The sequence below is a fragment of the Microtus ochrogaster genome, unplaced genomic scaffold (assembly GCF_000317375.1).
Source record: "Microtus ochrogaster isolate Prairie Vole_2 unplaced genomic scaffold, MicOch1.0 UNK4, whole genome shotgun sequence".
Classification (NCBI taxonomy): Eukaryota; Metazoa; Chordata; class Mammalia; order Rodentia; family Cricetidae; genus Microtus; species Microtus ochrogaster.
The window spans coordinates 213600-228214 of record NW_004949102.1 but is presented as its reverse complement, the minus strand read 5'-3'; the positions used below and the strand labels follow the sequence as shown (position 1 = coordinate 228214).

General features: G+C 37.2%; 1 protein-coding gene across 7 annotated transcripts in view; it reads left to right on the top strand.

Annotated features, from left to right (window-relative positions):
- The window catches only part of Cadps2 (calcium dependent secretion activator 2), a 520741-nt gene that overhangs the window by 383284 nt on the left and 122842 nt on the right, over positions 1–14615 (top strand). For all 7 annotated transcript variants that reach the window (XM_026788548.1, XM_026788546.1, XM_026788543.1 and 4 more), the window contains exons 14-15: positions 7157–7258; positions 13035–13098. In XM_026788548.1, coding sequence (XP_026644349.1) covers positions 7157–7258; positions 13035–13098 — 166 coding nt within the window. The remainder of the gene's footprint in view (positions 1–7156; positions 7259–13034; positions 13099–14615) is intronic.

Genomic DNA, 14615 nt, shown 5'->3' with positions numbered 1-14615 from the left:
TACAGCGTGTTTTGGAAAATACAAACAGCAAACCATCTGTGCTCAATTTTATACACAAAAAAATGGTTCTTAGACATGCTAAAATTATTTTTCTTTGGTATCACGGACTTCTGAAAATTCTTAGACTATTAAAAAGAAATCTCGAATATATAAACCATAAATTCTTCAAGCACAGAAAGTATCGCTATGCCTTTTGTCCATATCCTAGCATGTAAGTAGACTCTTTAACTTTCTTTTCTACTCAAACACTGAATGCTAAAACCCATTTTTGTACCATTACCTCTAATTTTTTTAAGTAGAGGTTATGTAACATTTTCCTTTATAGGGACTTATTTCTTACTTGTTTTCTATTAGACTATAGAAAGTTGGATAAATAATATTGTTTAACTTTCTTTCCTGCATTATGTTTTTCTAGTCAACTTTATCACATTTTATACTTACTGCTGGTAAAACTATTAATCAAAACGAGAAGTCCATCGTATCTAACTTTTTTCCACTTTTAATAACTGTGGTGAGACAGTTTTCTTGGTGATAAACCTCCATTTTGGAGGGAAAGTTTGTTGGGACTGAGAAGGTAAAAAGGGAGGTCAAAACATTCCATCCTGCAGAGAAGCTCATTAACCTCAGGGAATTAACAACATAAAAGCTTCAGGGTGTCCCTGAACCTGGCCAGACACACTAGGTCTCTCAGTCCTCAAGCTTATATAAGCCAAAAGGATTGATGAGAGATACTCTCAGACAACCTCAGCTGTTTAGAAGAGGCTTAGAACAGCTGAGCCTCCAGAAAGAAACAGACCAGCCAAGCAGCCTGGAAGCAACACATTGGCTGAGGTGCTTGGAAGAGGCTCAGATCATCTGAGCTGACTGAACGAGTTTCCAACATTGTTGAGCTGCATGTTAAGTTGCGCCGTGTAGTCTGTATTTCCAGCTTGTGTGAGCTGTCACCCATGCTGATGTGGCTTTTTGGTGCATTTGACTATCTTTGGGTTATGTCTGCTACTGTAAGTAACCCCTTCCCAACATTCCTGTAAGTGACCACATAAAATTCATTGGTTCACCAAGATGGACTTCAGTGGTATCCTTACTTTGGTCTGTTGTTAGCTCTATGTCTCAGGTGACTAGACGTTTTGTTTATGACTCATCAAGGAAAGGGTCACACAACACCTCAATCTGCCATGTTGACTAATACTACAAGTTAAAAATACCTTAATCCATAGAAGAATTAAAATTACTATATAGCCCTTGTCTTGGTTATGGTTTCTCTTGCTGCTACAAAACACCATGACCAAAAAAGCAAGTTGGGGAGGAAAGGGTGTATTGGACTTACACTTCAGCATTGCTGTTCATCACTGAAGGAAGTCAGGACAGGAACTAAAACAGGGCAAGGTTCCTGAGGCAGGAGCTGATGCCAACGACATGGAGGGGAGCTGCTAACTGGCTTCCAGTGGCTTGCTCAGCTCACCTTCTTGTAAAAGCCAGGACCAATAGCCTAAGGATGGCACCACCTACCATGGATTGGGTCCTCCCCCACTGACCATTAAGTGAGAAAATGCCTTACAGTTGGGTCTCATGGAGGCCTTTCCTCAACTGAATCTCCTTCCTCTGATGACTCTAGTTTATGTCAAGTTCACACACATACACACACACACACTCAAAACCAACTACTCGATACAGCCCTCAGGAGTAATTTTAGTGGATCTTCATCTCAAATAAAATGCACTTTTCCTGCATGTGTGCGGATACCATATGCAAATAAGCATGTGTATATGCAGATGCATATGTATATATGATCGTCTCTCTAAAATTAAAACATGATGTATAATCACTTGGGCATCAGTGACAGAAGGTTTAACATATGAGTTATGTCCTTAAATAATCTTTGAAATATGAACATATACCACTGTATTCATTATTTAGCTGCTTAATAATCCAAGAAGGGCCTCCCTGTTATAGTTTGATTTCATCTGCATGTAAAAAGATTTCCACTTCCAATCGGTGTTTAGACTTGGTGACTCGAGCTTCTTTCACAGAGCACCCTGTTTTTATGGAAATCTCATTACTTCAATTGCTACAAGTCCAAAAAAGAACAAAAATGAGGATATTCAATCTCAATCCACGAGGGCACATTTTCTTCTCAGTAGAACGGCTTCACTATTTGTCAGCCATAGAGTTAAACCCCAGGTAACATCCAGGTGGAGGAAATTGTTCATTTATGTTAGAATTTTAAATAACTACATTTTGCCAATCTTTTTATCAATGTAAAAGGGATGTTAATATTTTTTTTTCTTTTATACCTCAGGAGAAGAATTATCTTCTTGAGATTTTAAAGTAAATCAGTTTGAGGCTAACGAAAATGACAACTAAACACTAGGGATTTTCTGCTACGTCTAAACAGATATTTCCTCTGTTAGAGTGCTTTTTTCTACCCAAGTACTTCAGCTACAACCCGTGCTCCTGGTTGCCTTTTACCAAACTTCCCATCCTTTATACTGCTCTGTGATACATATATGCCAGGTAACTTTAACGCCGCTAATACCTACTGAGGAATGGTGAGCGTTTACCTGTCTTTAGATGGGAAACACGGTTTCTGTGCTGTCTTACCACGGACAGTAGCTGTTCTCACTTCCTGAGTGGTATTCCTTTGTTTCATGACTATGTTTCCTTGGAACATGCACACTGTCTCAACCAGCATGTCAGATACCAGAGATAGAGCAAGAAAGAGACAAAGAATAAATAATTTGTAATTATTTCACAGTACCAACTGGCCTTACGCACAATAGACAGTGATAAAGAATGGAAAGGAGGAAAAAGCAGGCCGTGAAAACAGGAAGTGACTCATCGCAGCAGACGGTGAGACCAGTTAAGAGGATGGAGTGGGAGGACTGGCAAGTAAGGGAGGGGAGCAGGGAACGTGTTGCAGACGAATAGAAAGGCCTTGGCTTGTGAGCCGTGTCATCATTTACAGCGTATTAAGCCAAGAGAGATGTGATCAGCTCCACTTTTGAAGGCACTCACAGTAACATGCTGCTTATACTTGACAAAGACGGGGTTGGATGAGCAAACCTGAAGGGCTAGTGCAATGATCAAGGAGAACTGGTCATGGCTAGTCTTATAAGAGAAATGGAGAAAGAAGCAAGGGGATGGTTGAGTTCTAATAGATCTATTATTTTGTTCTACAAAACTACCTATTATGATGACTTGAGAGTTAGCTCAGTGGATAAAAGCACTGACAGCTCTAATCCATTGACCAGAAGACTCGGGTTTGATTCCAAGTACCCACAAGGCACCTCACAACTGTCTCTAACTCCAGTTCCGGGGCATCTGATGCCCTCTTCTGGCCTCTATGGGCACTGGGCATGCATGTAGAGAACAGACATACATACAGGCAAAGCATTCATATGCATAAAAGAAATAAGAAATTAAATGAATAAAATTCATATTATTCTAATGCTACTAAAACCTATTCAGAAATTGCAGTAACTACTTTAAGATTTCTCTCAGGGCTTCAGTGAACATATTTATGGTATGTAAAAGAGCAAGGTTTTACAGCTTCCGTTGTTAACATCCTCAGCTAAGTAGATAAGAGGCATTGTTGTTAAACTTCTAGATTTTAAGTTTTGCACCTTACATAAGTAACGTAGAAAATGTGTGACATTGATAAGAATTTTAAAAATGTTGTCTGTGTTATTGCTTCTCATATACAACTCCAATCATCCAGGATAAATAAGATTTTCTGTTCTTCACTATTTTTTATTGATTTTTATTGAGCTCTACATTTTTCTCTGCTCCCTTCCCTTCCTTTCCCCTCCCCTTCAACCCTCTCTTAAGGTCCCCATGCTACCAATTTACTCAGGAGATCTTGTCTTTTTCTACTATCCATGTAGATTAGATCCATGTATGTCTCTCTTAGGGTCCTCGTTGTTGTCTAATATGCTTTTCTACATTATTTTTTAAGAGAAATCAAGTAAGGTATGGACATTAAGAACACTAGCTTCAGACTGTAGGAGACTCAACTTCAATTCCAGTCTTCTGCCCCCTCTATTTTTGGAGATGAAACCTCACCTTCGTGAACCCCATCATCCTTCTATATTGGAAACTACAGACAAGACTATTAGGAACATTTAAAACATATTAAAAACATTTGTTTTTACTCTGCAAAAACAAAAACAAAAAACAAACAAAAAAACCCACTTATCCAATGCTGGGTGCATAGTTTGATTCTATAATGAATAATTACAATGTTTCTTTTGACAACGATATTGAACAGAACACTGTTTTTTTTTTAAATATTTATTTATTTATTATGTACTCATAATTCTGTCTGTGTGTATGCTGTAGGCCAGAAGAGGGCACCAAACCCCATTACAGATGGTTGTGAGCCACCATGTGGTTGCTGGGAATTGAACTCAGGACCTTTGGAAGAGCAGGCAATGCTCTTAACCTCTGAGCCATCTCCCCAGCCCCTGAACAGAACACTGTTGATAACATAAGAATTATTTGTCTTTATTATTAAACCCTCTTAAGCTACTCCCCTGAAGCTTGATCACAGCCAAGTTGTCATTCATCCCTGATATTCTAGATTAGAAGGCTACTACAAATTCCTAATATCCCGTAGTTTTTCTTATACAGTGCACTTATTTTAAAAGGGGGGGGGTGGATAAAGGCAAATTTAAATCATCCAGTGTATTTTATGTCTTTGAGTTATACTTGTTATAATAAAGTTGGTGAACTAACAGTGTTTTTATGCACTTGGTGGTATTCATCACTTGATAAATAGTTGATAGAACCCCTCCCCTCAGACTCATCTTTCTCACTATCCATTGCCCGAAACTGTATTCTGTCCTGCCAGACAAGCAGTGCTCCTTGATTGCAGAACACGATTTCATCAGTCAGTTGAAACAAGACCAGTCACTCAAGCCTCACGATGCAGCAACTGTCAGATCAACATACTCATCATCAGTATGGGAAATGCCTTGATCTTTTACCAAATTTTCATGGCTCACTCTGAAACAGTCTACTGTCACTAACTGTATGGAATGGATTCTTATTGCTGTCTGTGTAACAACATAATTTAAGACTAGTTTGTACCTGAATGCCCAAAGTCTAAGGCTAATGCTTTCCATGAGACTGTCAGATGTAGCACGACTAGTAAAAATCCAGAGACAGAAATTGGAGCTCAACCTGAAGGTCAGAATAAGCAAAGCAGCCAGCTACTGGCTCTTACCTCTACCTCAGTCCAAGATGGCGACCCTACCTCCAGAAATATTAGGATGAGACTGTGTGAGAGCTGTCTCCTCACATCTTATATTTCTCTCTAGTGCTGGGATCAAAGGCGTTCACCACTGCCGCCTAGTTTCTATGGCAAGCTAGTATGGCTACTGGGATTAAAGGTGTGTGTCACTAACTGCCTGGTCTGTAAAGCTGATCAGTGGGACTGTTTCATTCTCTGATCTTCAGGCAAGCTTTTATCTATTAAAATATAAATTAACTACCACTATAATCAGATAGTACTGGGGGTATAACTCAGTTCATAGTGTTTGCCTAACATACACAAAGCTCTTGGTTCAGTTCAGAGAGCCACATCACCAGCACAGTGGTGCCTGCCTGTGATCCAGCACTTGGGAGATGGATCAGGAATTCAAAGTCATTTTTGGTTGTATAGACCACTTGAGGCTAACCTGGGATATATGAAACATTGTCTTAAAAAAATAAAAAAAGCAACAAAATAGATGATATTTTGTGATCATTGCCACAAATGATTAGTAATAACTAATACAATTGTCTGAACTTTGTATTAAGCTTTGCTTAGTGAAAGATGGTTTTGAAACAGTATGTGAAAAATTAAGTGTATTTGTATGCGGGTAACTCACACATTGGCATTTTCTCCTTCCTAAAAGTACTTGAAAAATCAGTACCACTAATTTCTCATTGGTCTTCCCTTAGATAACGCTGAAAATGCATTCTTATATGACAAATGTAACTGGTGTGTTATTACAAATATAAAATTAAATATTTCTTTGTTTAGAAACTAATTATAATTGCAAGAAATGTTTTCAAAGACTAAATCCCAACAGCATGCAAATTTCTGAAGTCACAAATTATTTATTGTCTATAAGGACAAAGTCCTCATACTTAAGTGATGCTTAGATGTGACTGGAAGATCGTTATGTCAACAAGGTTAAGGTACAACTTTCAAGTTAATTGCTTTTGTCCTAATTGACTAGTTAACAAGCATGAAATATATATTCATGAGCACACACACACACACACAAATGGGAAACATCAAATTAAAACCTTGTTTGCAAAGTAATTCTAACCATTTCTCTTTGCATTTAATAATCTTTTTTTCTACCTATTTTTACACAAACAGTAATATTAAGACTCTAGAATAATGAGTGCACATCTTTGAGAAAATATAATCAGTTAAAAATAAACTAATGAGAAAAATGCCTGTTGCCCATTACCAAATGCCAAGGATGTTCTTGATGTACATAAGGTTTAAAGTAAATAGAAGATTAATGTGTTTTCCACGCTGTATTAGCATGGATCGTTTATGTTCTCAAATTTCCCAAGACTGCTATACAAGCAGAGATTTAAATTGATATAGAATTTTTTGAGAATTTTCTAAGTATTACTTATTAAATATTTCTTATCTACTAGTTACATATTCACATATTAATCCAAATTTTCTCTTTCTTAAAAAAAAACTTGAGTATCTCCAGGCTCATGTTTTGTTTATTTTTATTTGGAAGAGAAGCAGTTAAGACATTTCCATTTGCATTCAGTCTATTTTTATAATCGTCCCATTCAGGGGATAGTCATTTAATTGGTCAGATGTTTAATTCCACTAGAGAACATTTTCCCTGCCATTTTCAAGGACTAGTTGTTGTTCTCTGTGTGTCTGGAAACGATTCATTGTTATCATTCACCTTGAAGGCTGCCTAAAAGAATAAACCCATTCCGTTCATTCTGGGTAAGAACTATGAAGCAAATGGTTGCAAATATTGCTATTACATTCCCAGTGTAAACACAGCTAAGGCTAATATGCCTTTTATTTTATTATTTGAATGATTTAGGGACACATTTGTATGTATAAAATCTTTCAAGGTAAATAATCTATTAATACAAATTGCTGAGTCTCATTTTTTTTTTCCAGACCTGATGGAATTGGAACTGTTTCAGTGGAAGAAAAAGAACGGTTTGAGGAGATAAAGGAGAGACTATCTGCCCTTTTAGAAAACCAGATAAGCCACTTCAGGTATACATTGTGTTTGATCCAAGTATTTGCTTTTGCAGTCATGCTTTATCCTGCATCCCTGCCCCTGTATACTTTTTCTTATTAAATCTCCTTGCCACCACTCAAGAATTGTCGGTAGGTCCCAATTGCTCGCAATGTACGATCCAGGATTCATTCTGCGGTCTCTTTCCCAAATGGCTGTTTGTTTCCACTGTTTTTATACGTGAGCCAATTCCTGCTCTAATGTCCATCTGCTCTTCCTGTACTTCTCCTTTGCATTTTCGTCTTCATGTAGTTTTTTTGTTGTTGTTGTTGTTGTTGTTTTTTGTTTTTTGTTTTGTCCATCCCAGCTCTAGTGGGCAAGGAGATTCTCACCTCCATGATGGAGGCATTCTCAATTTCTCTATCAAAGAATAATCTCAAGTCTTGTAACAATTTTTGTGCTTTTCACTTGTCCCTGTATAACATAGTCAACAAATTCATTGCTTAAGCCATTAATTATCTTTGTATTCACAACATAAGCTAGAACACCTAGTGTTTCTTGTTTTGAAAGATTAGATAGCAATACTAAGAATCATTTGCAAAATGATATTCTTGTCCTGGTTTTAATTAGTCTCAAAGAACCCAATAGTTAGAAACATAAATATAAATATGCAAATATATTTTCTTCTACTTCTACTCTTATTAGACTCTATGAAGTATTTTATATCAATTAATTTTGTTTTATAAAATGCCTATCATGTTATGTTTATATGGTTTAAGTCATTTAAAAAAACCAGCAAACTCTATGTATATACATTTCTACCAAATTGTTATTTGCATTTGAACATGTCCAATCTGTGTCTTGTCCCTTGTTTGCAATATGAAGAGCTCAGAGATTGTGATTCTAAGAATGGTACTGAGCAATAAATCCTCCAGGAGAAAATGTGGCATCTGTTGGGTTACACTAGAGGCTTACGGCTGACACCTTCACCTCCACATGTATAGACAAAGGACTCAGTCCTACACGGTCACTAGTGCTAGACCCACAGTGGAAAATCACGGTATCCCAATAACATAATGGAATTCAATTTACAAACTTTAGACTTAGTTCTCTACATCCATTTTCGGTTTACAAATCAAACACAGACCTAAAGAAGGTTTTTGTATTTTGTGCTTGTGAAGATCTACTTCTGCATTCACTGTTGTTAAAAATGCTGCCTCTGGTATAGAGAGTCCGTTAAATGTATTTTGTGAGTCTGTAGGTTTTTGTTTGTTTGTTTTTTGATTCCCCCTCCCCTTTGGTTGCCCACCACCCAGCTCCCAAATAAATACACAGAGACTTATTCTTACTTATGAATGCCCAGCCTTAGCTTGACTTGTTTCTAGCCAGCTTTTCTAACTTAAATCATTCTGTCTCTCTTTAACTACAAGAGTTATAAACCTGCTGAGAAGTACTTAAATCCCCAGCTGTCATTCCCTACACAGCTCTCCTATACCAGTATTATCAGTCTACATAACAGAGAAAATGAAGCTACCTGTACAGAGGTGGAGGGCACAGGAAACATCACCTGTGGTCAAAAGTTCCAATAGGAAGGTAGTAGAAACCTTTATTATGAAACTGAGAACTACATACTTCTTCCAGCTCATATATGTGACTCCCCCAAAGCTAGCGGCCAGTTAGGCATGCATGTTATCTTCTCCTGACTATTTCACCAACCTAAGAAACAAACAAACAAAAACAACCAAAACTCCACAGCTGTACATAGTATAGACTTCCCTAAGATTTCAGCAAGAGGTACCTTCCACAAAGATTGTCATCCTTAAGAACTGCCTACATCCATACAGCTTCTTTAGACTTTCAATTAATATACTTTTGAAAAATGGTCATACATGTAGATCATCAGATATGTGAGAAAAAAAGTATTTAATGTGGAGGAAAGAAAATAATACAGGTGGATGACAAGGGAGGCGGTGATTTGGGAAGAGGAAAGAGTGTATGGGGAAAGGGAAAGTGCTGGAATTTTTTTATTAAAGTCTTTAGAGAAGTTTAATGAGACAGCTTCTATCAATGAAAAATGAGATTGAAAGTTAAAATAAAACTTCAGAGGATGAATAGGAACTCTAGAGACCGTGTGAAAACATGACACATACAACCTAAAAATACACCATTGCGAGACAGAGTTTATGAAAACTTCCAGAAGGTGCAGCTGTTCTCATGGTTTAAGGACATCCCATCAGGTAAAACTGATATTTGACTTCACCAAAGAAAAGAATTTAAAGATGGGACAGTGTAAAGCAGAGTTAGGCTTTATTGAAAATAGAATAAAAGGCACTCCTGAGAATGTGGGTATGGACTTCTCAAAGCAGAGTCACCTGGAATGTCCTAACTCTAGCCATATGTATTCTGCTGGTGGTTAAGTGACCTCTGAAAGGTTGGTAAGAACAATGTTCTTTTTCAGTCTCATTTTTCAATGGAGGAGATTCCAGAATGCCTGCACATGAGCCATGGGTGGGATTCTAGGGTGACCTCGCAGGTGCCATGGGTGGGATTACAACTGATAAATTCAAACCACAATATTAGAATTTCAGAAGAGAATTAAAACACATCTTTTATTCTTGTTTGAAAATATCTCTAAAAAATAAGAAATATTCTCCCAGCAGCAAATGTTACTTATGTTGGAATTTTTGATTTCAACAATTTCAATTCCAGTTGTGTTGAAATTGTTGACTTGGCCAGAGGCTTCATCTGGATTCTGAAGCTGATGGCTCTTTTCTTTTCCATGTCCCCATAATTTTTTCTGTTTTTATTCTACCTCAATTAAAGTAGTGTGACAACTAAATGGTGACCCCCAAATGGTGAACTTCATTAAGTAGAAGGAATAAAAATTACATGTGCTGGAAAAAATGTAAAGGAAACATCGTTATTCATGAGAGAAATTCAACTTAACCCTGAAGTTAGGTCCAGGGTGGCGGCCAGAGTCTGGAATTCTAATGCTAGAGAGACTGAAGCAGGAGAATGGCCAGCCAGAAATAAGCAAACAAAACCCTATAGACCTCTTAATATACTTACAATTCAGAACAGCAAATCTGAACTTTCTTATACTGTTGGGTTAGTGGACTCTGAGATTTGTCAATACCTGCTGCAGATAGGACCTATTTCATACCTAGGAATTTTCTCAAATGAAAGTAAAGTCCATGTAGACCAAAGATTGAATGGATGTGCATACCAAAATTGTTAATAATAAAATGAAAATTAGCCATCTAAGTGGCCATTAAGGACTAGATAAACAGTATCCTTATAGAATTGTGTGGTTGCCTCCCAATGCAAAGGGATGAAATACCAACTGAGGACTCAGACACAAAAATGTACAAACTATCTATGTCCTCTTATGTAAGATTCTAGACATGTAATCTCATTCCAAAGATAGAAAGTTAATCACTGGTTGCCTGCAGTAAGAGGAAGGACATAAATTTCCTTGTTACAACTTAAATTTTTAAAATCTTATAGTTGAAATACATGCAATTTATTCTGTACCATCCCACTAGATAACACTGAGGTTGAGAATAGCTGCAGATGGCACTTCTCTGTCACATGCAATGTCCCCAGCACCCAAAATATAAATGCCGAGGAATTCTCTTTCATAGCCGGAAGTTGGTAGGAAAGTCGGGAAGCAAAATCACAGGTGCACAGTGTGAGGATATAAATTTCAAATGTCAAAAGAAGCAGCTAAGACTTGGTCTTTTTATTTTATACTTTCTAAAACAGAAATTATTTGGGGCAAGGCAGAACAAACACAAAGGATGCAAGGTCTCTTTTTCAAAACAGCTTGTTGCAGGAAGTGTGCGCCATGCACGTAGAATTTTAATAAACATTAATGCTGCATTTAAATAAGGAAGGGGGTGGTGACTAATCGTATGGTGGGTGTAACCTGGCTCATTTATCTTTGCAACTCATTTAGCAAAGTGGGAAGGAGCTTGCCTTTAGTTTTCTCAGACTAGGTATTAAATGTGGTTTTATAATTGAATGTTTTCCACTTTGCTTTGCCGGTGCATAGCTGTCAAGAGAGGCAAAACCCCAAAATATTTATCCTGAAAGGTGGCAGAGCAAAATGATTCCTTTCTTTTAAAACTCTTGCATTATAAAGATTAGTTAAGCTTCTGTGTAGTTATTTTCTGTATGTTATTGATTCAGGATTACTCTAAATGTGCTGCATTATTTACACATCCCGCACAACCAATGCTAATTCAGAACATACCCATTGGGACCTCAGAGCCCTGAAATGCTAAATGTAATCTGAGGATCAGTAACGTTCCATTCATAAAATGTTTCCCCCATAGGTTAATGGAAATAAACAATAGGAAAGACAACGGGCGGATTATGCAAATACACTGAAAAGATTAAGCAGGGGAGGGAACTACAAGAACCCAAGTGGTGCTTTATTTAAATGTGGATTAAGCTTTAGAGTACACAGAGTGATTAAAGCTACTTTGCTAATTTGCTAACGCATAAGAAGCACCACAGCACAGAAAAGTCTATTAAAATAAATTGTCTTAATGTGGGGGGAACGAGGTACAGAGAGGCAAAACTAAGCAAATACATGGTCTAACAGTTAATAAACGATTAATACTCTGAAGGAAACACTATGTGGCTAGATTTGGAAAATGTTCATTTACATTTATCTATGCTGGAGAAACTTTTATAAAACTAACAAACCCCCAAACAAATGCAAATACATTCTTTAAAGGAAGAAGTACATCTTTTATTCTTTCTTTTAAAATTTAGTTTTGTAAACAAATTTTTACTTGAAACTTATATGCTTTCTAGATAAATCCATTCAAATTACAGTGCAGGAAGAGATAATTTCATTCTGAGGCCACTAGATAATTGAGTAGGACATGGAGGTAAGCAAACTCCGTTCCAACTCATTAATTTGCAGATTTCTAAGTCAAAGTGGGGTAGCAGCATAAGGACAGCCAGCTAGCTGCCTGCAGTCTGCATCCTGGGGAGGGCGCTACAGCCGCGGAGGGAGAGGGATCTTGGCTGAATCTGGGTCAAGAAAGCCAGTGGCTGCAGCACGCTATGTACCAGCTCAGTTCTCAGTGCTCTGTGGAGATGGGCATGAAATAAAAATACACCTGTTAGCACCCTGTGGCCACTAACTTTAGAAGGGATCCACTTTCTCCTTGAACAGATGTGTCTGGTCTTAGTTTCAGAATAGTCCCATTAGTTCCAGTTGTTGCTCTGCAGTTAGAATACATCAGACAAGAAACACGGGAACATTGGCTCTTCTGAGAAAGGTCTGCACAGGGTTTGCATGTGTCCTAGGGAGGTGAAAGAATTAAACACCAGTAACTGTAGTGTCCCTAAATAAGGGTCTTGAAACATTGTTGATCTTAGAAGTTTGGTATACAGTGGAAGTATATATATATTATTCTTCCATACATGAATATAGAAAGGCATGAGAAAACTATTTCCTTTTTTTCCTGGAGCTAATATATCAAATTTTAAATAAGAAAGTTTTAGATATTATACAATAATTTCTCTACAATAGCTCTTCTTTAATGTATGTTCTTTTAGTGAATGTATTATGAAAACTTAATAATTCTTTTCATCATAATTGATGCCTAGCTAGTTCAAGACCTTGGATTCATAGACTTGGTAAAATTTTACAGTTAAAGTAACTTCCAAACCAGCTCGCCCTTTTCTCTTCAAGGTTCTCCACTAATGTCAAGTTATCAGAGTTGTAGTCATTTAGCTCTTGGGTTAATATTAGATGTTTGATGGTTTTTTTTGTTCCTCCTTTTGTTTTTAAAGATACTGTTTTCCTTTTGGACGACCTGAGGGTGCTCTAAAAGCTACGCTTTCGTTACTTGAAAGGGTATGTATAAGGGTTGATAAATGCTGTTTATGTTCTTGATGGCTGTGTTTCAGCTGTTGAACTGAGCAGCCCCCATGATTTGGCGCTTTTTGCTGAACCCACAGCACTGCATGAACGGTGTACCTGTTGTTACTACTGTCTGCCTCCCCCCTCCTTCTTCCTTTGACACCTTCCTGCCACCATACTACTGATATTATGTTATCATTTTATTTTGGTGATATCTATCTTTCCATCTTTTCCCCCACTTATCATCTCATGAAATGCTTTGTTTTGTTGTCATTGTTGTTTGTTTACTTGCTGTTAGTTCTTTCTCCATCCCAAACCACTTCACACTCGCTTTTATTAACCTCTCAGATCCACTGTTTTTTCCAACAGTGATAGCCTTCGTGCATGTCAGCATTCCCTGGGTAAAATGATGGACATATCATTCCTTTCGGTTCCTTTTAGGCTCTACATTTGCTGTATTATCATCAAATAATTCACAAATCATAGAAATACATTTCTCCTACAAAAATACATAGCAACTAAGCTTGTTAAAGCCATCCTTAAAAACAGTTTTAAGGCATAATGTGTGCTATTTCTGTGGGTGTTGAGGAAAGTATTTTTTTCATGTGTATTGATCTCCAAATATTGATGTAATGCTGCCAACTAAATAATATGGTCTTAGCAATGTTTCAGTATCAGAATTCTAAACAGTTTTGTTTATTCTCTGTAGCTTGTTTTTATTATGCTGGCCCTAATTTATTGACTTCATCTTGTCTATTTCTTGCTAAACTAACTTTAGAATCGATGCTACCTCCTAGCATATCTATTAGAAAGAGGTAGCAGGAACATTGCTCATAAGAGAGATAAGGGCTAGACTGGGTGATTAAAGTGAAATCTTCAGATTATAGGCTGAGTTTGCGTTATACTTTGTCTCCTGATTTATGTGCATTGAATGAAACAGTATGGAGTTAATTTTATTCAAATTTTTATGATGTCAAAAGCTGCATGTGGCTTTAGCTTTTTAAGATATTTATTCTGTTCTGTTTCTTAAGGCGATTACAAGTAACTCAGTTCTTAAAGTTGCTCTACTTTTTGTAACAGAATACCATCTTGGGTGCCTCACACAGCCTCTCTGTGTCCTGGTTTCCATGGCAGAGTCTTGCTTTTCCTCCCAGCAGGGAAGAGGTAGTAATCCAGAGATGCCCTGTGCCTTGCTTTGACGGTGGCAGTGTGACCCTTTCTAGTTATAGTCCCTAATCACATCTCTTACTGAATTGAAAGAGAAATGCTAAGGACCATTTCTTCATTTTATCTTGAAATCTCTCTTATTCGCAACTTACAAAAACACAATAAAATCTGCAAGTGAATTTTTAACACCTAAGAGCCCCACATGAAGTGCTCAGGCTCCTAGAGAAAACAAAATACTATTCAAACCTTAGCCTTACCTCTGAGGTAAACATATACATTCTAATTTCTAGTTACTCTTTCTACTATTTGATGTTTCTCTGCACGGGAAACCTAGGTAAAAATCA